The sequence below is a fragment of the Pseudophryne corroboree genome, chromosome 3 (assembly GCF_028390025.1).
Source record: "Pseudophryne corroboree isolate aPseCor3 chromosome 3, aPseCor3.hap2, whole genome shotgun sequence".
Classification (NCBI taxonomy): Eukaryota; Metazoa; Chordata; class Amphibia; order Anura; family Myobatrachidae; genus Pseudophryne; species Pseudophryne corroboree.
The window spans coordinates 732,623,056-732,649,406 of record NC_086446.1 but is presented as its reverse complement, the minus strand read 5'-3'; the positions used below and the strand labels follow the sequence as shown (position 1 = coordinate 732,649,406).

The following is a 26,351-nucleotide window of genomic DNA, read 5'->3' as shown; positions in this document are numbered from 1 at the left end:
ATTTATAGTCATTGCACTGTTGCCACTAACAACAGGAAGGCGCACAGATTAAATCACTGGGAGCTTCCTCCTGCGGTCACTGGGTGAGAAGCACAATGGTGACTGGGAGCGTATATTGGAGATACAGGGATGGAAATATCCTAAGACATTGTACTACTGTACTTACATTCCCACTGTCAGTGACCAGCATGTTCCTTATGGTATCCGGACTCCAGGTCGACAACAAAAAGGTCAACACACCTTAGGTCGACGCCAATTGGTCGACACACCTTAGGTCGACATGGACAAAAGGTCGACATGGACAAAAGGTCGACAGGAACAAGGTCGACATGGAAAAAGGTCGACATGAGTTTTTCACAATTTTTTGGAACCTTTTCATACTTAACGATCCACGTGGACTACGATTGGAACGGTAATCTGTGCCGAGCGAAGCGAAGGCACCATGCCCGAAGCATGGCGAGCGAAGCGAGCCATGCGAGGGGACGCTGTGCACTAATTTGGGGTCCCGGTCACTCTACGAAGAAAACGACACCAAAAAAACATAAAAAACTCATGTCGACCTTTTTCCATGTCGACCTTGTTCCTGTCGACCTTGTTCCTGTCGACCTTTTGTCCATGTCGACCTAAGGTGTGTCGACCAATTGGCGGCGACCTAAGGTGTGTCGACCTTTTTGTTGTCGACCCTGAGTCCCAGACCCGTTCCTTATATAGTGACTACAGGAGGAAGTGTGTGGGTACAGGTCTGTGTGTCAACATGTGCTTTCATTCATCATATAAACACATGCACGCACATGGGTGGAACAGAGCCGCACCTGGGCGGAAGAAGGACAGTAGATGGGGTGGGGCCAGCCAGAGAGGGGGTAGAGCCACGTAGGGGCAGAAATTGATGTGGGCCGGCATCTAGTTTATTGGACCCGGGTCTGTTAAATTAGTGTATTTATGCAGTATGTATGTGTGTGCACACAGTAATGAAAACTTGATGTAGATAATTCTGTTCTACACCTACTTGCTGGCTCTCTAGTGGTGAAGAGTCTAGCAATGTCCCTGATCCTGGGGCCCGCCGGGAGGACACAACATGATGATGATGTCTTCACTCTCAGTCCACCATGGAGAAAACACTGGGGAGACCCATAAGAGGGACGGGTGCTACAAGAAAATGGCCAACGTTCTGTAGCACACTGATGGCTAGATGAGTGGCTGCGGGATCTATTCATGAAGCATTGAAAAGTGTGGAGAAGTGAGCCAGTGGAGAAGTTGCCAATGGCAACCAATCAGCATTGAAGTAACATTCATAATTTGCATACTGTATAATTGTACGGAGCAGCTGATTGGTTGCCATGGGCAACTTCTCCACTGGCTCACTTCTCCACTCTTTTCACTGCTTCATGAATAGACCCCTGGATGTCCAAGCACGTATGATAACAGGTGATTTGTGATCAAGGAAGTGCGTTGGTTTACTGGGTGTCGCTTCCACAGTCTCCCTGAAATGCATTTTTAGAAATACAAGTTGGTGACAGTGAAAGGATCTTTTCCCATTTTCCCAGTTATACAGAAGTGTATAGTTCTAATTTACAGAAAATAACCCTTTGGATTACCCACAATATACTTTATGAGTACTAGAAAGCTGTGTAATTCCCTGGTTCCGCTGTATAACTGTCACAGTTACATATTCTCTTTTCAGACGACCACTCCAGGGTTGTGCTGACTCCAGTGGATGGATCCGTATGTTCAGACTACATTAACGCTTCATACATAGATGTAAGAACTGAGCCTGCCATCTGCCCTATGGTGTCCGTGTTCTGTTCAGGCTTTTCTCACTCTCTGCACAGCTGACATGTTTAGCAATGTTTGTTTCTGTCATTCCAGGGCTATAAAGAGAAGAATAAATTCATAGCAGCTCAAGGTAACTAACTGTCGTGAATCGGCTCGATTGGTGTGCCTCTTCTATTTCACCGGTGTCCTGTTAACAATGACTTGTCTGTAGACCCAAGAAATTAATGGAACGAACCAGGCGGCTACTGATTAACACTGATTGAGTTGCTTAAGCATAACACAAAGCATATATACAGTACATACAGTAGCAATTACCTTGTTAAAGGAAGTATATAAATAACTACACTATAAAATCTAGCGTTATAAACAAGAGGTGGTTGTGAGAGGTGAGAGGCTTAAACCACAGCCCTCGTGAGCTCCCTTGCCTGCAACTGACGAGCATAACAAGCAGTAAGGCAGATGTATTAAGCCTGAAGAAGGGATAAAGCAGTGATAAGTGTAAGGTGCTAACGCACCAGCCAATCAGCTCCTAACTGTCATTTTTCAAATCCGTAATGATTGGTTGGTGCGTTATCACAGGGCCGGTTCTAGCCCTTGTGGCGCCCCGGGCGGAAAATAGGGGCGTGGCTTCGTACAGGGGCGTGGCAAGTTACGCCCCCTGTAGAGTTGTGCCCCCTGTACAGTAGCGCTGCTTACAAAAAAAAAATGAATACTTACTATCCCCGCTTCTGATTCCCGACCGCTGCAGACCTCCACCAGCGCCGCTCCTCTCCTCGGATCTATGGGAGAGACGTCATGACGTCTCTCCCATAGCACAGCATAGATAAACACTAGAGGTCAATTTTGACCCCTAGCGTCTGTGCCAGTCCCACAATGCTGTGCGGTGCGCGATGACGTCATCGCGCACTGCACAGCAAAGGTCCTCTCCACGAAGGGAAACTAGACGGGTAGCGTCTAGTTCCCTTCACAGCGGGGGACACTGCCAAACAGTAGCAGATCTTGCCATGGTGCGGCGCCTTCCTAATGGCACCGGCGCCCTCCGGAAGGCGGCGCCCCGGGCAAAAGTCCTGCTTGCCCGTGGCAAGATCCGCTACTGCGTTATCACCTTGCGCTTATCATTGCTTTTATCACTTCTCCAGGCTTAATACATCTGCCCCAGTGAGTGGGACGGCCTTGTAAGAATCAGGACTGATTAACCTTCACAATCACTTGACCAGAAATGTTTAGTTTTAATTATTAATATTTCTCTTGCGTCCTAGAGGATGCTGGGGACTCCAAAAAGACCATGGGGTATAGTCGGGATCCGCAGGAGCTTGGGCACACTAAAAAGACTTAATCTGGGTGTGAACTGGCTCCTTCCTCTATGCCCCTCCTCCAGACCTCAGTTAGACTTAGTGCCCAGGAGTGACTGGATGTACACTAGGGGAGCTCTCCTGAGTTTCTCTAGAAAAGACTTTGTTGGGTTTTTTATTTTCAGGGAGACCTGCTGGCTACAGGCTCCCTGCAGCGTGGGAGTGAGGGGAGAGGAGCAGACCTACTTCTTAGTTAAGGGCTCTGCTTCTCGGCTACTGGACACCATTAGCTCCAGAGGGTTCGATCACTTGGTGCGCCTAGCTGCTTGTTCCCGGAGCCACGCCGTCACCCCCTCACAGAAGCCAGAAGACAGAGGTCGGGTGAGTATGAGAAGATCAGAAGACTTCAGGACAGCAGAAGACTTCAGTAACGGAAGGTACAGCACAGCGGTAACGCTGCGCTCCATGCTCCCACACACATCACCAACGGTTTTCACTGGGTGCAGGGCGCTGGGGGGGGCACCCTGGGCAGCATGTTACTGAAGGTTGTTTGGGCGGCAAAAAGATTGTGGGTGCCTCGGCACCGTTTACAGACCCCCGCCTGCATTTTTTTTACAGATTTGAAATTGGCGGGCCGTAGCGCGCCGGGAAGGGGGCGGAGCTTCGTCCCGCAGCTCACGGGCGCCATTTTCCCTGCAACACGCGGCTGAGGTATAGACGCTGCCGACACCTCCACGCTTCTCTCCCAAGTAACGGGGGGGGGGGGCATTTTCAGAGGGGGGCCGCAGTGTGGTGCTTAATAGTAACATAAAGCAGCGCTGGGTACATATATCGTTTCTTGCGATATATGGGCGCTGGGGTGTGAGCTGGCATACTCCCTCTGTGTCCTCTATCTGGGCTTTATTGTGGGCCTGTCACCTAGCTGGGACGTTCTGTGTGTTGTGGTGTGTCGGTACTACGTGTCAGCTTGTCTGAGGCTGAAGGTTATTCACCGGAGGAGGGTATTGGGGGAGCGGATGCGGGGCTAGAGTTGGGACTGTCGACGCAGCCGACACCTGATTTGCTAGCATTGCTCAGTACGATAAACTCGAATGTAGCTTCCTTATCAAAGAGGTTAGGTAAGTCTGAGGCACAGACCCAGGTGTGGAAAAAGTCCATGGAAGAGGCTTTGTCTCAGGTGCAGACCCCATCCGGGTCGCAAAAGAGGCCATTTACTCAAGTGGTAGATACTGATACCGACACGGACTCTGATTCCGAGGTCGATTTCACTGAGGCAGCTTTACATCCACGGTTAGTTAAGAGTATTCAGTACATGATTGTAGCTATAAAAGACGTTTTACACATTTCTGATGAACCTGCGGTACAGGAAACAAGGATTTGCTTGTTCAAGGAAAAAAAACCTGAGGTGAAATTTCCCCCCTCTCATGAAATGAATACTCTTTGTGAAAAGGCTTGGGAGTCGCCGGATAAGAAATGGCAGATTCCCAAGAGGATTTACATGGCGTATCCTTTCCCCTCTGATGACAGGGAAAAATGGGAGGCATCTCCAAATGTTGACAAAGCTCTATCTCGTTTGTCTAAGAAAGTGGCACTTCCGTCTCCTGACACGGCAGCTCTCAAAGATCCGGCGGATCGCAAACTGGAGACGTCTCTGAAGTCCATTTTCGCTAATTCGGGTGCATTGCTCAGACCCGCTGTGGTGTCGGTATGGGTGAGTAGTGTTATTGCTAAATGGGCTGAGAATTTAGCTAATGATATGAATACCCTTGATAAAGATAATATCCTTCTAACTCTCGGTTATATTAAGGACGCTGCAGATTACATAAAAGACGCGGCGAGGGACGTCTGTCTCTTGGGTTCAAGAACCAATGCCATGTCGATATCAGCCAGGAGGGCGCTGTGGATCCATCAATGGAACGCTGATGCCGACTCCAAGAGGGCTATGGAAGCGTTACCCTTCAAAGGTACTGTCTTGTTTGAGGACGGCTTGGCTGACCTGGTCTCGACCGCGACTGCGGGTAAGTCCTCTTTTCTTCCTTATGTTCCCACACAACAGAAAAAGGCACCACATCAGCAAATGCAGTCCTTTCGTCACAATAAATACAGGCGTGGAAAAGGCTCGTCCTTCCTCGCTTCAAAGGGTAGAGGAAGGGGAAGGAAACCTCCTGCAAGTTCAGGCGCCCAGGACCAAAAGTCCTCCCCTGCTGCTACCAAGTCCACCGCATGACGCTGGGGCTTCCCTGGGGGTGTCCGAACCGGTGGGGGGCCGTCTACGAATTTTCAGTCAGGTCTGGATTCAATCAGGCCTGGATCCTTGGGTACTAGAGATCGTGTCTCAGGGATACAAACTGGAGTTTCAGGAGATGCCCCCTCACCGGTTCTTCATTTCGGCATTACCAGTAGTTCTTCCGGACAGGGAGGTGGTGCTAGCAGCGATTCAAAAACTGTGTATACAGAGGGTCATTATTCCCGTTCCCTCGTCCCAGCGGGGGGAGGGATTCTGCTCGAGCCTCTTTGTTGTGCCGAAACCGGACGGTTCGGTCAGACCAATTCTAAATCTAAAATCCCTCAATCCATACTTGAAAGTTTTCAAGTTCAAGATGGAATCCCTTAGAGCGGTGATTGCCAGCCTGGAAGGGGGGGAGTTTATGGCGTCAGTCGACATCAAGGATGCCTACTTACATGTCCCGATATATCCTTCACATCAGGCCTTTCTCAGGTTTGCGATACAGGATTCTCATTACCAATTTCAGACGTTGCCGTTTGGGCTTTCCACGGCTCCGAGGATTTTCACCAAAGTCATGGCGGAAATGATGGTTCTCCTTCGCACACAAAGGGTTACAATTATCCCGTACTTGGACGATCTCCTGATAAAGGCGAGGTCCAAGGAGCGGTTGCTGAGAAGTGTAGAGTTGTCGCTGTCGGTTCTACGACAGCACGGTTGGGTGCTCAATTTGCCAAAATCCCAGTTGATTCCGACCACTCGGCTTCCTTTTCTGGGCATGATTCTGGACACGGAATTACAGAAGGTATTTCTTCCAGAAGAAAAGGCTCTGGAACTGCAGACGATAGTCAGGGAAATTCTAAGGCCGAAGAGTGTGTCGATCCATCAATGTACTCGGGTTCTGGGGAAGATGGTTGCGGCGTACGAAGCCATCCCATTCGGCAGGTTTCACGCCCGGGTGTTTCAGTGGGACTTGCTGAGCAAATGGTCCGGGTCTCACCTGCACATTCACCGGAAGATAAATTTATCTCCCAGAGCCAGAATTTCTCTCCTGTGGTGGCTACAAGCTCATCACCTCCTAGGGGGACGCTGATTCGGTATCCAGGATTGGGTACTTCTAACAACAGATGCAAGTCTCCGGGGATGGGGCGCAGTCACCCAAGGAACAAACTTCCAGGGGAAATGGTCGCTTCAGGAAGCCTGTCTCCACATAAATGTCCTCGAGTTAAGAGCCATTTACAATGGCCTGCTGCAAGCAAGAAGCCTTCTTCAGGGTCGACCTGTCCTGGTGCAGTCAGACAACATCACAGCGGTGGCGCATATAAACCGTTAAGGCGGAACGAGGAGCAGAGCGGCAATGGAGGAGTCCACAAGAATCCTTCGCTGAGCAGAACAACACGTGTGCACCCTATCAGCGGTCTTCCTACCAGCAGTGGACAACTGGGAAGCAGATTTCCTCAGCAGACACGATCTCCATCTGGGAGAGTGGGCTCTTCACCAAGAGGTATTTGCAGAGGTGACAGAACGCTGGGGAATTCCCTTGATCGACATGATGGCGTCTCGTCTCAACAAGAAGCTCCCGAGGTATTGTTCCAGCTCAAGGGACCCCCAAGCCACTGCAGTGGACGCCCTGGTGTCTCCGTGGGTGTTCCAGTCGGTGTATGTGTTCCCTCCACTTCCTCTCATTCCAAAGGTACTGGGGCTCATTCGACGAGCAAGGGTTCAGGCGATTCTCGTCGCTCCAGACTGGCCAAGAAGGGCCTGGTACCCGTATCTTCAGGACTTACTGATTGAAGATCCTTGGCCACTTCCTCTAAGAGAGGATCTATTGTTGCAGGGGCCATGCATGTTTCCAGACTTACCGCGGCTGCGTTTGACGGCATGGAGGTTGAGCGCCAGATATTAGCTCGTAAGAGTATTCCCAGAGAAGTCCTTCCAACTCTCATTAAGGCTAGGAAGGAGGTTACGGCGAAACATTATCACCGTATTTGGAGGAAGTATGTTTCCTGGTGTGAGTCTAAAATGGCGCCTGCGGAAGATTTTCACTTGGGTCGCTTTCTCCACTTTTTACAGGCAGGGGTAGATGCAGGCCTAAAATTGGGTTCCATCAAAGTGCAGATTTCGGCTTTGTCTATTTTCTTTCAAAAAGAGTTATCTGCCCTCCCAGAGGTTCAGACTTTTGTGAAAGGAGTAATGCATATCAATCCTCCGTTTGTGCCTCCCGTAGCTCCATGGGACCTTGATGTGGTCTTACGGTTTCTCATGTCTTCCTGGTTTGAACCTTTGCGTAAGGTTGAGTTGAAGTTTCTCACTTGGAAGGTAGTAATGCTTTTGGCGCTGGCGTCTGCCAGGCGGGTGTCAGAGTTGGCGGCTTTATCTCATAAGAGCCCGTACTTGATTTTTCATTCTGATAGGGCGGAGTTGAGGGCTCGTCAACAATTTCTGCCGAAGGTGGTTTCTTCATTTCACATTAACCAACCTATTGTGGTTCCGGTGGCTACGGAAGCGGTGGCGATTCCAAAATCTCTGGATGTTGTAAGAGCGTTGAAGATCTACGTCACTAGGACAGCTGTTGCTAGGAAGACTGAGGCGTTGTTTGTCTTGTATGCTGCCAACAAGATTGGTCATCCTGCTTCAAAACAGACTATTGCACGCTGGATTTGTAGTACGATCCAGCAGGCTCATTCTTTGGTCGGACTACCGGTGTCGAAGTCGGTGAAAGCCCATTCTACCAGGAAAGTGGGCTCATCTTGGGCGGCTGCCCGAGGCGTTTCGGCGTTACAACTTTGCCGAGCAGCTACTTGGTCGGGTTCTAACACGTTTGCTAAATTCTATAAGTTTGATACCCTGGCCGATGAGGACCTGGCGTTTGCTCAGTCGGTGCTGCAGAGTCGTCCGCACTCTCCCGCCCGTTCTGGAGCTTTGGTATAATCCCCATGGTCCTTTTGGAGTCCCCAGCATCCTCTAGGACGTAAGAGAAAATAGGATTTTGGTACTTACCGATAAATCATTTTCTCCTAGTCCGTAGAGGATGCTGGGTGCCCGTCCCGGTGCGGACTATTACTTGCAGTGTTTTCTTGCTGGTTAAATTAGTTTATACACGGGTTGTGTATTGTTTTGTTCAGCTTGTTGCTGGTGTTAATGCATACTGTTATCTGGTTTAAAGTTACTCCGGTGGTACGGTATGTTTGTGGTGTGGGCTGGTCGGTTTGTAGCCCTTAGTTTAAACAAAAATCTTTTCCTTGAAATGTCCATCTCTCCTGGGCACAGTTCCTATAACTGAGGTCTGGAGGAGGGGCATAGAGGGAGGAGCCAGATTAAGTCTTTTTAGTGTGCCCAAGCTCCTGCGGATCCCGTCTATACCCCATGGTCCTTTTGGAGTCCCCAGCATCCTCTACGGACTAGGAGAAAAGGATTTATCGGTAAGTACCAAAATCCTATTTTTAATTAATTTGGCTTATGTCCCCTAAGGTTATTACAAAAACCCTGGTGTTCCTTATTTCTTTCTATTTGCTCTTAAGTTGTATCCCTGATTCTAGCAGAGGAAACATCCTATATTCCTGCATAGTATACAAGTATTCTTTAGTAAACAGAAGTTGCCAAAGCGTTCCGTGTTCATAGAAAAGCACAATGCTGCTGACTGACACTTATAGGGAGCAGAGAACTCAGGAATTATTTCAAGTACCTCTGTAATCTACAATGCAATCAATGATACTCATTAGAGCCAACACGTGTTTCCGGGGAGAAGCTGGTGACGAGATCAATTAGATTACAGGCATGTCCAAACTGCGGCCCTCCAGCTGTTGAGAAACTACACATCCCAGCATGCCCTGACACAGCTTTAGCGTTCTCTGACAGCAAAACTGTGTCAGGGCATGCTGGGATATGTAGTTTCACAACAGCTGGAGGGCTGCAGTTTGGACATGCCTGAATTAGAAGCTTTATCACAGCACCAGGGCCTAATATGGGGTGGGCGAGCGATGCTGACGTCTAGGATGCAAGGCCTAGGGGGCTACACCGTTGCTGTTCTATGGTACCTGCCGCTCCAGAGCGTCTAAGGATGAGACGGCCAGTCAGCTACTTCCTTGTTCTGGTGGCCCCTCCCCCTCTTTGTGACCGCAGTGCCACCCGGAGTGTCCTATTGGCTAACTCGTCCTGGCTTATCACCCTGCACAGTACTATTTGTAGGGAAATCATTTCCAAGAGTTTATACATCTATCGGAGCTCCTTGTCTATATAACTGGCACGCTTCTATATATTTTACATTCATTTATTTTGCTGAATTAAAAAAAAATAATGTGATCTTTTTTTTTATATTGAACTTTAAGTTGTGTCTCTTTTATGCTTTTCTTATTAACAGGTTTCCTGTCACGTTAGCTATTTATAGCACCAGGAAAAGGTTCTCTAATGCGTATACTTGTGGGACTTACCCAGCTTTTTATGGTGACACATAAATGTGTCACAACACACGGGTTGGGCATCTGACCATAAAGCAATAGCAAGTGGGTGCAACCAATCCTGGCCAGAGGAGAAAGATTACTGCATTGCATATGTACAGAGTGCTAGAGGCACAGAAGTCCTATTCATGTCTCTTTTTACTGCAGGTCCCAAGCAAGATACAGTCAATGACTTCTGGAGGATGATCTGGGAGCAGAAGTCTGCAACCATAGTCATGCTTACCAACCTGCGGGAGAGGAAAGAGGTGATCGCCCTTTTATTTGTAACATAAGGTTTCCGGCACAAAGCGTTCCATTTATTTCCATTTGTCTTTTTATGGAGTCTGTTACAAAGTTCAAGCATTGTGCTAGGAGGCGAGGCACCAGATAAGGAGGCACTGGTGTGTAGTGGCATTAGAGACTCATGGCTTGTTCTGTCACACTCCTCCAAGGAATCTATATGATGTCATAGAGTGTGTCACTCGTAAATCACGTGATTTACCATCATTTCCTTTACTGTATTTCAGTCCAGTTTATTATTATACCAGAACTATTTAGTTTTCTGCATTATACAGAGAAGGTTAATGCCTTTGGCAGAAGGTTACCACCTCACTGATCTGTCAAGGTCAAACAGAAACCAAAATAACAAACTACGTGTCTGCATATAGCAGTGACAAAGGATCATTTAGAAAATGAGTTCAGTTTGCAGATAAAATATCTTGAAAGAGGAATTGTATCTGATTGACATTTACAAAAGCCGATAGAACCTATTAAATCCCCATAGAAGCTTTGCAAGATGTATTTACAGACATCCTGTAACTTGTTAGAGAAATTGATTTGTACGCAGTGTCGGACTGGGGCATGAGGGCCCGTCAGGGAATTCAGTGGGAGGTGCCCAAGCTTAAGGGGTTTGGCCAGACACCACAGAGAGACCTTACAGAGAGGACATGCAAACAACAGGGCCCCTTTATAAAGGAGGTGACAGGGGTGTGATAGGACTGCTCAGTTTGATTGAAATGTGGGATAATCTTGTAGTTTCCATAGAAACAAACCAAGGCCCCCATTAAAAAAATTAAGAGGATAAAATCCGTGCTGATGGAAGGCTATGTGTAGCAGGTCCTATTTGAATACTTTGGTCTGATCTTTATATTGGGAGCACTTGATATAATGTGTATGTGCAATACCTGTAGAAAAAAAAGGGGTAGATATACTGTAATTCAAATGTTTGAAAAGTCGGTTGGGTGTCTGTTTTTTCCTGTCTATTATATAGGAAAAAACAGACACCCAACTGACTTTTCAAACATTTGAATTCCCCCCTTAATGTTTAAAAGCTCTTTTGAGAATTAGTAAAAAACGATGTCCGTGCAGTCAGTCAGTGCTGCGGGGGGTTCCGTTATAAGTGCTTTCCCGGGCTCTTACTCTATCTTCAGTAAAAGTTTCTACGTCGGCCTGGTGCAGTGATGTCACCGCTAGCACTGTGCTCGACACTTACAGGCCCCCATTTATCAATTCTTGGAGAGTGATAAATTGCATGGTTATAAAGTACTAACCAATCAGCTCCTAACTTCCATGTCACAGGCTGTGTTTGAAAATGACAGTTAGGAGCTGATTGGCTAGTACTTTATCACCGTGCAATTTATAACTCTCCAAGGCTTGATAAATCTGGGCCTAAGTACCAAGTTAAACCATGATCTGCTCCACCAAGTTACTGACCCTCTAATAGAGTAACTGCGAATAATTTGAGTGCAGAGTATGAAACCTGACCGCTAGAGGAACGGGTGAGGCCCACCAGGGATTTCCACGGTACACCTGTGAGCCATTCCTACCCTTTTTCTAAGCTCCTCCTCCCCCCCCCCCCCCCCCCCCATAAAAAAAAAAAAAAAACCTGGCAGGATTCTAAGGAGGAAATGTATCATTGATCGCACTTATATTGTGATCATCTCTACGTGTCATCGGCGGCGTGTTGCATGTTCTTCTTGCCACAGTAAAAAGCTGTCCTGGCAATGGCTTTGCTTCTGAGTGACCGCACGTGCGTACAGGGCCTGATTCTGAGTAACACGCATGGACACTTTGCTAAGAATAGCAAGATATGGCTGCATTCGGACTTACTGTGGATTCAGATCCTGCCCACGGGACCTTGGTGTTTCTGTACTCTACCATGCAGAAATTCACATCTTATTATTTATTACTGCTAGAGGCATGCGAGACGAGATCTGAAGTGGGAAATGTTAGCTCCACGGAGGAAAGCCAGCTTTGTACCTGTGGCCCTCCTAGATTTCATCTGAGGCGGATGTGTTTTTTGGAGCAAGCTACAGCCGTTTGCGCAGCCAAAGGGGAAGCAGTTTGGCGTGTGAAGGTGTTCCTTGCAAAAACAGTGCAAAAATATTGTGTAGTGCAGTCTTTTTCAACTAGTGTGCCGCGACCAGTTGCAAGGTGTGCCGCGGAGCCAGAGCAGCTTCCTGCACCTTTAGAGTGAACTGTTGGCCCGGGCTCTTCTTAGAGGATCAGTCATGCTCCGGCCATGACCTATGCCTTTGTGACGCGGCGGCGTGATAACATAGGTCACGGCCACCGCGTCTCATCACTCAGTCAGCCCACCCGCCTGCATACACATCTTCCAGTTCCCGCCTGCATACACAGCTATCCTTGCCCACCCACATCCACACCTGCCCGACCGCCCGCTGCTCAGTATTTGCAGCACTCCACTATGGACAACCCCCGCCACTGAGGGACAGGGAGGAGGACAGCTGACCAGCAGGGGCTAATATTTGTTATGTTATTTCTCCTGTGGGGAGCAATAGTATTTACGGGAGGAACAATGTGAATAATTAATGTGGGAAGCAATAGGATTTATGTGGGGAGCAATGTGATTGTATTTTCTGTGTAGGCCAATGTATGTATGGATTTTTTTTAATTTTTTTTTTGCTGTGAGGGCCAATGTGTGTTTTTGTTTTATTTTTCCTGTGGGTGAACTGATGGTGTGCCTTGGCAATTTTAAAATATTGTTCGGTGTGCCGCGAGTAAAAAAAGGTTGAACATCACTGGTGTAGTGTTGTGGAGTGAAATAATAAATATAAGATAAAGGAGTGGAAATGGGAATTTTAGGAGTATTTATTGCTGTGCAGGGGGTGGGGGAGCACCTGCAGGGTCAACTTAACATATAGGGACACTGGGCAGCCTTCCAGCAGGGGCCGGTAGTGGTCACACAATCAGAGCGGCGAGACAGCCGCATCCCAGTCTGCAGCCAGACAGTGAATGGCTGTCAGCAAGCTGATTGGAGGATGGCTGGAGCTGTCCACAAATCAGAGTGCTGACAGTCATTCACTGTATGGAATCCTATGGAGAGATGGCACAGGATGGCAGGAGGGACATGTTATCATAATTTTTGATGGATGCCCTGTATAGGTTGTTTAGGGGCACTAGTGCCTTAGGGCCTAATTCAGACCTGATCGAAGCAGCAAACTTTTTCTTTAATGGGCAACACCATGTGCACTGCAGGTGGGGCAGATGTAACATGTGAAGAGAGAGTTAGATTTGGGTGAGGTGTGTTCAAACTGAAATCTAAATTGCAGTGTAAAAATAAGGCAGCCAGTATTGACCCTGCACAGAAACAATATAACCCACCCAAATCTAACTCTCTCTGCACATGTTACTTCTGCCCCACCTGCAGTGTACATGGTTTTGGCCATTAGAGAAAGATTTTGCTTTTGCGATCAGGTCTGAATTAGGCCCTTAGTTTGCCCAGAGCATACAATGCTTCTTAAGACGGCCCTGAGCACATTACAATTTCAGCTCTGCAAAAGGACTTTAGTATTGCCCCATCTCAGAGGGACTTCGGGCCTTGTATACATCCAATTGGTCCTGTTTTGCACCTCTGTGTTGCACTTCGGCGAGGTAGCACTTTTCCAGATGCCCTCCGATCAACTTGCTAAAATGCTACACAAACAAACACTTCTGATTACTCTGGGCTGTGAATGAGAATAATCTAAGACATGTTTCACTGTGTGTAGGGCAAGTCCTCATACAGAACCACACAAATCGTGCCCTGTACACATGCGGGAAAGCAGCTTTTAGTCATTATCAGCCCGGTACAAAAAAGTGAGACCCTGAGCACTACAGATACCGGCTGCTGTAACTTTGCAAGAGAGTAACAGGCATATGTATCAAAGCTTCATGAGAGATAGAGTGGGGCGAGATAAAGTGCCAGCCAATCAGTTCCTGTTATTTTCAAACGCAGCCCGTCACATGGCAGGTAGGAGCTGATTGGTTGGTGGTTTATCTCTGTCCAGGCTTTGATAATTCTGCCCCTATGCTAGGTAAGTGTTATAAGAACTTCTGTAGAGTGGACATATCTTTAAAACTGAAAACTCATACAGGTGTTGCATGGGGTCTGTTCAGAGTCGGACTGGGGCATGAAGGGCCCACTGGGGGGATGCAGTAATAGGGGCCCATACTTAGGGGTGTGGCCAGCCTACAGAGGGGGTGTGGCTAGCCTCCACAGAGGCTTGAAATACACAATAGTTTAGTGCAGTGTAATGCAACATGTCTGCCATGTATAATACAAGTGCACAGTCTGGAACCTGATCCCTAGAAGAAGGAGTGGGCCCTCAGGCAGTGGGGCCTACCGGTGGTTTCCCTGGTACCCCTGTGGGCCAGTCCGACCCTGGGTCTGTTAGATTGAGTACATATGGATGGACAGATAGAATAATAATAATTATAATGAAGCTGATTGGTTGGTTTTATGGGCATCTTCTCCACTCTTTTCATTGCTTCATACATCCAACCCTATGTGAGTTCTGAAAACATTTAACTCACATAAACCTCTTTGTAACTTTGTGCAGGAGAAATGTCACCAGTATTGGCCTGACCAAGGCTGCTGGATTTATGGGAATATTCGAGTCTCCGTTGAAGATGTCATTGTCCTCGTGGACTACACAATCCGGAAGTTCTGCATACAGCCTGTGAGTATTCCATGGTTTGTTTGCTTTGTTTTTAAGTTCCAGATTTTTGGTCACCCCTAAAAATTTCCAAAAAACGTTTTGTCGCACATATATCTCCCATTCCTACAGTATATTTGGGCTCATGTAGAGTTTGATATATCTACTCCCCGATCGTGAGCATAATTATGTGAAAAAGCACACATCTCAAGGGGTGGTCTTCAGTATGCCGACTGACGGGATCACGGCGCACAGTATACCGGCGCCGGAATCCCGACAGCCGGCATACCGACACTTATTCTCCCTCGTGGGGATCCACGACCCCCCTGGAGGGAGAATAAAATAGCGTGGCGAGCCCGCAAGGGGCTCATTTGCGCTCGCCACACTGTCGGTAAGCCGGCGGTCGGCCTCCCGGCGCCGGTATTCTGGTCGCTGGGAGCCCGACCGCCGGCATAGTGAACCCATGTCAAGGTATGTCATGACATCACAGGGATACATGACATCACCAGGCAGTGTTTTATCTGACCTGGTCGCACAGGATGCCACCTGTCAGATAAGCAGTGTTCCCTCCGCTGCTGCTGTCAGAGGGCCGGAAGGTCCCTCTGCCTTCCAGCATTCAGCACCCAGTGTTGCCGTGCTGCTGATCATTGCTGATCGGTCAACACGGCCGGAACCCCCCCCTTCCCCCAGCGGCTGCAGACAATAGCAGCCACTGGGGAAGAGGAAAACAACCTCCTCAAGCCCCCACCCCCACCCCAAATCGCGATGTTCCGATGGTCACGATGTTCCAATCGATGTTTCGATGTTTGAAAGGGGGGGGAAATGAAGAGAATTTTATTTTAATTTTTTATTAAAATTATTTTGCATAGGGTTAAATTCATGTTCTTCACTTAATTCACTCATAAAAAAACCCGGACAATTTCTGAGCGTTTTTTTTTTGGAGAAAAAAATAGTCAGTTAAGTGGTTAATGATCGGTTGATGTAACGGGGAATCGGCAAAACACAGCATGTTAAAAATCCCCAACTCGCCAATCCTGATAATTTTTTGATCTGAATCTGCTCAGTTTCCAAAATGTTGGATTTCCCCAATCCTCCAAGCCAGCATCGGTAGAACGGGAAATTGCCCCAATACCTGTCTGATGTATGGGCCCCATTAGACACAAACCCCTTCTGAGCTCCCCTTTAAAATATAACAGCATTCCAAGCAGTGTCAGTATTCCGATGTCAGCATTACGACTCCAGGGATGCCGAACGTTGGTATCTTGAGTGGATCCCATTAAAGCCTATATAGGTACATAATCCATGTATAAATAATATCAATCATAAATCAGATAGGCCCATTATTACATGTTCTGTGGACAGTGGGGGTCATTCAGACGCTAGGTTTTTTCGCTGCGCTGCGATCAAGTCAGAACTGCGCAGGCGTATGCACCACAATGCACAGGCGCGTCGCACGGTTACAAAGTGGATCGTTGCTGTGTGATGGATTGTACGAAGAATCCATTCGCACGGGCGATCGCAAGGAGATTGACAGGAAGAGGGCGTTTGTGGGTGGCAACTGACCGGTTTCTGGGAGTGTTTGGAAAAACCCAGGCGTGTCCAAGCGTTTGCAGGGCGGGTGTCTGACGTCAATTCCGGGAATGGAAAGGCTGAAGTCATCGCAGCAGCTGAGTAAGTCCTGGGCTACTCAGAGACTGCACAAAACTTTTTTGTACCGCTTGGCTGCACATGCGATCGCACATTTGAAAAGCAAAAATACACTCCCCTATGGGCGGCGACTATCTGCTCGCAGCAGTGCAAAAAAACCCTAGCGAGCGATCAGGTCTGAATTAGGCTCAGTGTACATACCAATAATCTCAGTGTTGTGATATTAGATACAACAATAGAACTGGACCAATTTTAGTCGATCTCACAGCTAATTTCAAAGGAAATTCATATTCAGTGACAATTGAACTTATAATTAGCAGGCAGGTATGACTTATAATTAGCAGGTAGGTATGAAGAGGTAAATTCCTCACATATATGAATGTCTAGGACTGTTAAATTTGGTCCTCGTAGAGTATGGTGAGAAAAATAGAGTGAATACACAGATTGACGTATTGAACCACTGATGAGAGGGTAGTGGTTGCACAGTCATGGATGACAGGAGAGTAAAAGATATACAGTAAACGCTTCTGCTTTAAGTAATTCAGAATACATACAGATAAAGCCATCTTTATCTTGTCCTTTAATAGGATTAACATAGCCAGGGCAGCCAGACTTAATCCCCTGCTGTATTGTTCTCTCTGTATTGTATTGCAGCTGAGAACAATAGATGAAAGGTTTATGCTGATAAACCATGGTGTGCCTAGGCGCAGCAGAGAAGCCAAGATAAATGTGGCTCCATCTGTATGTGTGAGATTATATTCCACAACACCCATAGAGGGAGAAAAGCCTGTGGCGCCGGTATTCCGTCTGCGGCATTTACCACCTGTCGGGATTCCAGCGTCGGCATTGTGATCGCGGGGATCCCAACAGGCGGTCTCGTGATTGCCTCCCAGTAATTCAAGACCGACTATCCCTGTTACTAATGGAGCATTGCAGGGATAGTCGAGTATTGTTTCCAAATGACACCGTGTCTGAAAATAAGAATGTAAAAGATAAAATATATCGGAGTAGAAGGTTTGAGTAAAGGGAACCAGGGTTTGTTGGTGTCTCACCACTTCTACTGTCAGAGGCTTTGCACGCATAGAACCACTGAGTAGGGGGTGGTGAGTGTACCACCTTGGCTGAAGGAAGGAGTAGTGAAAGAAGCTTCTGCTTTATATAATTCAAGACTGACTGTCCCTGTTCCTAATGTAGCATTGCAGGGACAGTCCAATATTGTTTCTGTATGTAAGGGTGTGTGAAAAAAGTAACAGTGGCGATTAAATTGTACAGAGATTCTGTGTATATACATAAAGTAACAACAATTGGTAAGTGTATCACAGATAAATGTTATTAACCACTTAACTGGCATGGTCAGATCTCATGCGACTGCGCCGCCCCACCCTGTCCCCCCGTTTTTGATGAGGAGATCCATTCTGCAGATGTGCATAATATAATGTTTACATATTTAAAAAAATACTTTTTAAACTTTATTAAATAAAATAAATTTGAAAAAACAATGTTATTAACAGTTTTGAATGGAAAAATCGTCAGTTAAGTGGTTTAAAGGTGATCCAGGAATCCATGTTATGATACATGTGAAATTACTTGGCAGGCTGCGGTGGAGGGAAAATTAGCAGCCCTGGGTAAATCTATCAGTAATGTCACCACAGCTCTGTGTGAAGTAAAAGATCAAACCAGTGTAATAAGATAGCAGATTACAGTGGAGGGAAGCTATCTACCAAGGATGCCCCCGCAGCGGTGCATAGCACTGTATGGTGGTTCAGAGCGGGATGTACTAATAATCTTTGCGGGCCATCGCACCGATGCTAATCGATTAGTATTGCAATGCGATGGCAGTGGCCCCCTGCAAAGATTGGTGGTTCGGAGGAGAGGGTGAGCTGGGGCCTCCGGGGGTCTCTGTTACCTCCAAGCCCCGGGAGGTGACGTCTGCTGTCAGTCCCGGCTCCTCCTCCTCCTCCCTGCAGCCAGAAGTACAGGTGGCTGTGTTCTTGGGAGAGAGGGAGGCTGGGATCCGGGACTGCGACGGGAGCTGCCTGCATACAGGTATGGGGGGGAAGTCAGCGGGTGTGACGGGATGCGGTAAGAAGCCCATAGGCTTCTATAGGATATATGGAAGAGAGTGTGGCTGCTAGTGAAATGACTTGGAGACACTTAAAAAAAACTACTACACAATTGTCTATGGGTATTTGTCAATGAATTACACCTGTTCCCCAGACTGCAGCTACTAAATTGAGTTTGCTAAATCTCAATATTTATACAAGAAAAGAAGGGGGATGTTTAAAGAAGCGCCATCCATAAAGAAAAAGGTGTAATTTTTTGATTTATTCAATAGATCACATACCACAAATATTAATCGCAGTATCCCCCCTAGCAATAAACATGTATTAAACAATTAAAAAGGCCACATGCATTAATAACTGATTCTAACTTATCCAATGATAACTGAACAGCTGTGAATATATAACCAGGAGGAAAAGCGCTTTTCAAAAATTAAAATGAGTAAAAAATGAAAAAATAAAAAGTCTATATTAATAAGACTGTACAATTAGAGACAACACTGCACCAGTCTTTTTTAGTTCCACAATAGGCTTGAATCAGACTCTTTATGATAGAAATTACAACGTGGCAAGCATTTCCAGGGCAGTTCAATTTAAGTAGATTCCTGCTCCAACAGTTCCATATGTTAAGATACCCCTCACCTGTCGTTTAAAGATGAATACAGGTGAATTGCTGTATCGGGGTTAGAAATCTCCTATGCAGGAGTGATGTACTTTAAGTTGAATGGAGCCGTGGTTAGCAGATGTCTGTGAGAAGCTGGAATGATGGAGATAGCCGCATCCGTATGTGATGACTGGGAACCGCCTGTGTCCACTCGTCTGCTCGCGCTGCTGCACTGACGCCGGCTGTCAGTACGGAGCGCTGAAAGCCTGTGCTGTGGCTCTGGGTGCTGGGTCAAGAAATCATGAAAACAGGGCACTGCTTGACCGGTTTCTCAGCCTGTCTTCTGATGAAACAGCCTCATTACCAAGGCTGAGAAACCGGTCAAGCAGTGCCCTGTTTTCATGATTTCATGATTTATCATTGGATAAATTAGAATCAGTTATTAATGCATCTGACCTTTTTAATACATGTTTATTGCGGGGGGGGGGGGGGGGGGATACTGCGATTAATATTTGTGGTATGTCAATACATATGTGATCTATTGAATAAATCAAATAATTACACCTTTTTCTTTATGGATGGCGCTTCTTTAAACATCCCCCTTCTATAGGATATCTATACAACAACGGAGAAAAAAGAAGACTCTTGTGTGGGAACACTCTTATTTACTTGGTAAATACCGTATGAAATTTTAGAAAAAAATAGTAAAACATAACCTCCTACTCCAAGTGGATTTACTTAAACTTATTTTGTTCCTTTATATTATCCAATTTTGGTTGTTTCTTTAACTACCTAATTACTTTAACTGGTGCCGAATAACCACTGTTCCTTGTTCTATAGGATATCGCCATAAAAAGATGGTAATACCCTCCGCATTGAAAAACAGGCAGCTGGGTCTTAGTATATTTGAAAATGCTGTAAATCACCCATATGGGGGTTTTACTGCATTTTTCCCATAGTACATCCCGCCCTCAGTGTGATGTGAGTAAAGATCATACAACCTGAGCCGCAAACGGGACCTGTGTGGTCTGAACCTGACTACAAGAACAAAAGAGAAGAATCTGCACTCTCAAATATCCAATGAATTGATTATGGTGAGGAAAGAAACCTCACTAGATTGCCCCAACGGGTGTCATGAGGAATTCCTTATGTATGACTCCTGGGGGTGCTACCTAGGACAACCAAACTAACATACTGCGTGGTCTGAACCTGGCAGTGATCCAGAGCTCCCGCATCTCACCCACCTCCCAGAAGGTGAATGGCCAGACGTACGTTTCACCTGGGCGACTTGTTCACCGTGTAATTCTGCCTTTAGAGATGCGGAAACTGAAATTTTTACATATTTTAAGGGAAACATTGATTAATTAACCTGCCACTATTTGTTTCTCTCACAACTGTTTAACAATAATCCAGATCTTGACTGCTCTATCACTAATAGGTCCATGATGGATGTAAGGCCCCCAGGCTTGTGACACAGTTGCACTTCACCAGCTGGCCTGACTTTGGAGTACCCTTCACACCTATTGGCATGCTGAAATTCCTCAAGAAAGTAAAGTGGCTTAATCCCGCCCATGCTGGACCCATCATCGTTCATTGTAGGTGAGAAATATTTGGCAATGTCCCTTCTACTATAACCCACAGCTCTTTAACTGGTTAGAAAAAATTGCAGCCCATATCCATGGGCCTAATTCAGACCTGATCGCAGCAGCAAACTTTTACTCTAATGGGCAAAACCATGTGCACTGCAGGTGGGGCAGATGTAACATGTGCAGAGAGATTTAGATTTGGGTAGGGTGTGTTCAAACTGAAATCTAAATTGCAGTGTAAAAATAAAGCCAGTATTTACCCTGCACAGAAACAATATAACCCACCCAAATCTAACTCTCTCTGCACATGTTATATCTGCCCCACCTGCACTGCACATCGTTTTGCCCATTAGAGAAAGATTTTGCTGTTGCGATCAGGTCTGAATTAGGCCCCATGTTACATGTTGTGACTTAGATTAACATTAAAAATAAGCTATATTTCATCAGGTAAGTGTAGAGCTGATGCAGGAACAGTACAATAATAATAATAATGATACAACACCACAACACAGCAATGAGCACAATAGAGGCAAGCTGACTGCAGCTTCATAGAATGTTGACCTTGATTTTTTTTATGCTAATGACATTAGGAGAACAGAGGAATTGTGCAATCATAGACCATGGAAAATCCTGTTAAATTCTAAAGTGTGGGGAGATTTAGAAAAGACTGGATACACATACTGTACATTGGTGAAAGTCAAAGAAAAATATACACATTTTTCTCCAAATAAACACGTGCATTGCTGGTTATAAGCAAGATTGGCTGAATTATTTCATAAGCGAATGATAACTTTGTACATGCAGAATATGTCATTTCATTCTGTAAATCATTTTTGGCCACTAGTTTTTTTTTTTCTCTTAGTGTGTAGCTATGGGGCCTGATTCATATGTGTTTGGAGGTGCGGTACATAACACAAAGTACCGATGTTTGGTACTTTGCGCATGCGACAGACCTGTACTGCGCCTGTGCAATATAGGTCCTGTGTTGTTGGACGCACTACGGCTGCAGACTGTCAGTGATTGAAAGTCTGCTGCTGTTTAGGGGCCGTTTTGGGGGAGGTCCGAGGCCAGAGTCTCTATCAGAAGACTGAGATTTCCTGGCCTCTTTGGAGAGCTAAAATGGAGAAAGATAAAGTACCAATCACCTCCTAACTGCCATGTTACAGGCTGGGTTTAAAAAATGACAATTAGGAGCTGATTGGTTGGTACTAAAGGGTAGATATATGATACTGGCACATATCGTGCTGGTATCATTCTGCCGGCTTTGCCTCTTAACCGAGGCGAAGCAGCGGTGCCCAGATGTATTAACATAGGCAGGGGGGATAGACGGACTCCACACAGGTAGGGCTGTGGCAGGAGCCGAACCCAAGACCTCAGAGGCAGTAATGCTAGGCATTGATCTTAGTAGGAGTTGCATGGTAACCGGTGGCCGGCTTGGTAATAGTCATGCCACTTTCTTCCCTGGCTGTATGTCCGCACTCCTGACCAGAGTGCTTGTCCACCTCTGATTCACGCGGAAAACACTGCGGAGAATGAAGCCTATGAAATGACTACAAACCAGTGATGTCACCCAGGTCATAGCACAGTCATCAGTCTTCAACTCCTCCCCCATCCCATAAACAACCTCTAACCAATCAGAATGAGATATTAAATATAGCAGGTTGTATTTCAGCTCAGCCTGCTCATTCATGTATGTGTTTACGTGCAGATGTCGGCCAGGCCACGTAATTAAATGTTGGCGATAGCTGCAGACTGATAGGAGGCGGCTGCCAAACTATTGGGAAAAGATTATGGTGTCTAACACTATCCTCTATATCAGTGATGGCTAACCTTGACACTCCAACTGTTGTTGAACTACATATCCCAGCATGCCCTGCTACAGTTTTGTTATTTGGCCATGCTAAAACTGATGCAGGGCATGCTGGGATGTGTAGTTCAACAACAGCTGGAGTGTCAAGGATAGCCATCACTGCTCTATATTAAACGAATGTCATATATGCATCCAAATGCTTTCACATACATATTACCCTATTACTGTGGATTGATGTGGGAAAATAAGCCCTTATTAACTGCTAAACCCATGACAAGTGCTTAGAATTGGCCTCTTCTGGACAAATGGCACACCCTATGTGAGTGTTTTTCCCTGCCAGGTCTATGAGTAACGTGCAGCTGATGAAAATCCATATTACAAATGACTTCTTCTGTCACGTCTCTCTGTGGTCAGGAAGTAATCTTCTCGCTATTGATCTACAGCCACGAAGAGCCGTATGAGGTGTAAAACAAATTTGTTACTCACTGCTTTATCTCATTTATATAACCAAGCGGAGACTATTCATTACATTTATTTATATTACAACAAGAAACTTCCATTCATCTGATGTTTCATCTTTGGTGGTGAATTACTGTCCACTGGGTGCTGGTAAAAGCTGTTACAATGTAAGCATCCCGAATGCGTGACAGTTTATTGTAATATGCAGTAAGTCATTGTTGATCTATAGAAAAGTAATCACCCATCGATTGGATAAAAAAAAGCTAACAGGGAGAAATCATATTGGGTCCCTTATGTTGAACAACCAGGGATAGGTAGTGTTTTTGGTACTGCAGGTCAGGAATAGCAGGAACTACAGTAATGTTTGACATTGTTTGCAGGAGTGGAGTTTAAACATAGGAAGCGCAGATGTTCAGGAAGCCAGGGGTCAGAATAGTACACTGGGTACGAGATGCTTTGCTGAATGTGTCGGTGTGCTTCTGACAGCGGGTAGTGTGGGCGCAGCACTGTCCTGTAATTCTTGTAAGATTTAATTTTTTTAAATGAATGATCAACTGAATAATAGTTTAAAAGTGAAATGGATGAAGTACTATCCCACATATTTTTTTCCGAACACCATCAAATAAATGCACAACACGCACTTACTGTATGCGATATATTCTCAAGCTATTCTAAGGGTCTTGAACCCGGCTATCTCCCTCCCAGTGCACCTGCTGAAGCTTTATACATAGGTCTTACGTTGTAAAAGATGGTAAAGTCTGCAAAGGGTGGGGAGGGAGGGGGGGTTTGCGCCGCAATAAATGGGCACTAGTACATTATATGCAAAGTATTACTTTAACAATGAAGCAATTTCCAGTTCACATTGATTCTTATTACAGCTATCCAAAATGTTGATTTACCCACCTGAGCTCCCGCTAACCAATATAACATAGTAACATAGTATCTAAGGTTGAAAAAAGACAATTGTCCATCGGGTTTAACCTATTTGTGGTCTCCTATGCACGATTATTTTGTATAAAATTTTGACTGACGTAGCTGACTGCCGTTCCGATTAACCCCTCTTTTTTATAATAACCATAGTACGTGACTATGCCCCGTAACCCTGGATATCCTTATCCATTAGGAATTTATCTAACCCATTCTTAAAGGTGTTGACTGAGTTGGCCATTACAACTCCCTCTAGCAGGGAATTCCAAACACGTATCGTCCTTACCGTAAAAAAGCCTTTACGCCGTATTGTGTGGAATCTCCTCTCCTCTAACCTGAGCGAGTGTCCACGAGTTCTCTGTGTTGATCTAACCAAAAACAGGTCCTGCGCAAGATCTGTATATTGTCCCCTTATATATTTGTAAATGTTGATCGTTTCCCCTCTTAATCTCCTCTTTTCCAGTGTAAACATGCCTAGTCTTGCAAGCCTTTCCTCGTATTCCAACGTCTCCATACCCTTAATTAGTTTGGTCGTCCCGCTTTTGAACCTTTTGTAGCTCTAGGATATCCTTTTTGTAGTAAGGTGCCCAGAATTGTACACAGTATTCAAAGTGTGGCCTCACAAGTGATTTATATAACGGGAGTATAATACTCTCGTCCCTAGCATCAATTCCCCGTTTTATGCATGCTAATATCTTATTAACCTTCTTTGCTGCAGTCCTACTTTGGGTACTACTGCTTAGTTTGCTATCTATGAGGACACCTAAGTCCTTTTCCTGTACAGAATCCCCTAATTTTACCCCATTTAGTAGGTAGGTGTTATTTTTGTTCTTGTTACCACAATGCATTACGTTACACTTGTCTGTATTGAAGCGCATTCTCCATTTCGCTGCCCAAGCTTCTAATTTAACTAAGTCATTCTGAAGCGACTCAGCATTCCCCTCCGCATTTATAACTTTACACAATTTGGTATCATCTGCAGAAATTGACACCATGCTCTCTAGACCTTCTGTTAGGTCGTTAATGAAAATATTGAACAATAGCGGTCCTAATACTGAGCCTTGCGGCACACCACTTAGCACTTCAGTCCAAGTTGAAAAAGATCCATTAACCACAACGCGCTGCTCCCTATTATCTAACCAGTTTTTGACCCAAGTGCATATTGTGCTTCCTAGCCCTGATTCTTGTAGCTTGTATATAAATCTCATGTGTGGTACAGTATCGAACGCTTTGGCAAAATCTAAAAAGATTACATCCACCTCTTTACCCTGACCTAGGTTTGCGCTTACTGTTTCATAAAAGCCAAGTAAGTTGGTTTGACAGGATCTGTCCTTCATAAACCCATGTTGATTCCTTTTAATGACCTTATTGACTTCAAGGAACTTCTGAATACTATCTCATAGAATACCTTCCAATACTTTCCCCACTATAGATGTAAGACTAACTGGTCTATAATTACCTGGTTCAGCTTTACTTCCCTTTTTGAATATAGGCACTACTTCCGCTATACGCCAGTCTTTGGGAACCATACCTGATATTACTGAATCCTTAAAGATCAAAAATAGCGGTTTTGCAAGTTCAGAATGAAGCTCCATTAGAACCCTTGGGTGAATACCATCGGGACCTGGTGACTTATTAATCTTTAAATGTTTTAGTCAGTCACAGACTACTTTCTCGCTTAAATAAGTACCTATCAGTTGGATATTCTCATTATTGAGATTATATGTTAGTCCCTGAATTGGGTCCTCTCTAGTAAATACTGTTGAAAAAAACTCATTTAGTGTGTCCGCTATGTCATTATCATTTTTGCTTAAGACTCCCAACTTGTCTTTTAAAGGGCCTATACTCTCCTTCTTTAATCTCTTGCTATTAATGTATTTAAAGAATTTTTTTGGGATTCGCTTTGCTTTCCTTTGCTACTAGTTTTTCAGTTTCTACTTTAGTCGCTCTTATTTCCTTTTTGCATATTTTGTTACATTCCTTATAGTGCTGAAATGACTCTGCTTCCCCGTCAGATTTGTATTTTTTAAATGCTCGCCTTTTCTTGCCCATAAGTTCCTTAATCTTTTTGTTAAGCCACATCGGTTTATGATTTTAATTCCTTTTTTTGCTGCTCGTAGGAATAAATTTGAATGTATTTTTAGCTAGCAGGAATTTTAGTACCTCCCATTTCTCCGTAGTATTTTTTCCTAAAAACAAACCTTCCCATTCAATATCCCTGAAAAATACCCTCATCTTTTCAAAATTTGATTTGCTAAAGTTTAGAGTCCTAGTTGAGCCAGTATAGGGCTGTTTATGGAAACTGATATTGAATGTGACCATATTGTGGTCGCTGTTTCGTATGGGTTCCCCTACTATAATACCTGATACCAAATCCCTATTGTTTGTTAATACCAGGTCTAAGATTGCATTGTACCTAGTTGGTTCCTCAATTAGTTGAACTAAGTAGTTATCATTAAGTGTGTTTAAAAACATATTGCCCCTAGCAGTATCACATGAATCGTTTTTCCAGTTTATCTCTGGATAGTTAAAATCTCCCATTACTACTATGTCTCCTACTCCTGCTGCTCTTTCAATTTGCTTTAGTAACAATTCC

At 45.4% G+C, this 26,351-nt stretch overlaps 1 protein-coding gene across 1 annotated transcript in view; it reads left to right on the top strand.

Moving 5' to 3' along the window:
* Positions 1-26,351, top strand: part of PTPRE (protein tyrosine phosphatase receptor type E) — a 297,445-nt gene that overhangs the window by 195,315 nt on the left and 75,779 nt on the right. Inside the window, exons 7-11 of the mRNA XM_063962220.1 lie at positions 1,682-1,758; positions 1,867-1,903; positions 9,894-9,991; positions 14,567-14,686; positions 20,412-20,572. Coding sequence (XP_063818290.1) covers positions 1,682-1,758; positions 1,867-1,903; positions 9,894-9,991; positions 14,567-14,686; positions 20,412-20,572 — 493 coding nt within the window. The remainder of the gene's footprint in view (positions 1-1,681; positions 1,759-1,866; positions 1,904-9,893; positions 9,992-14,566; positions 14,687-20,411; positions 20,573-26,351) is intronic.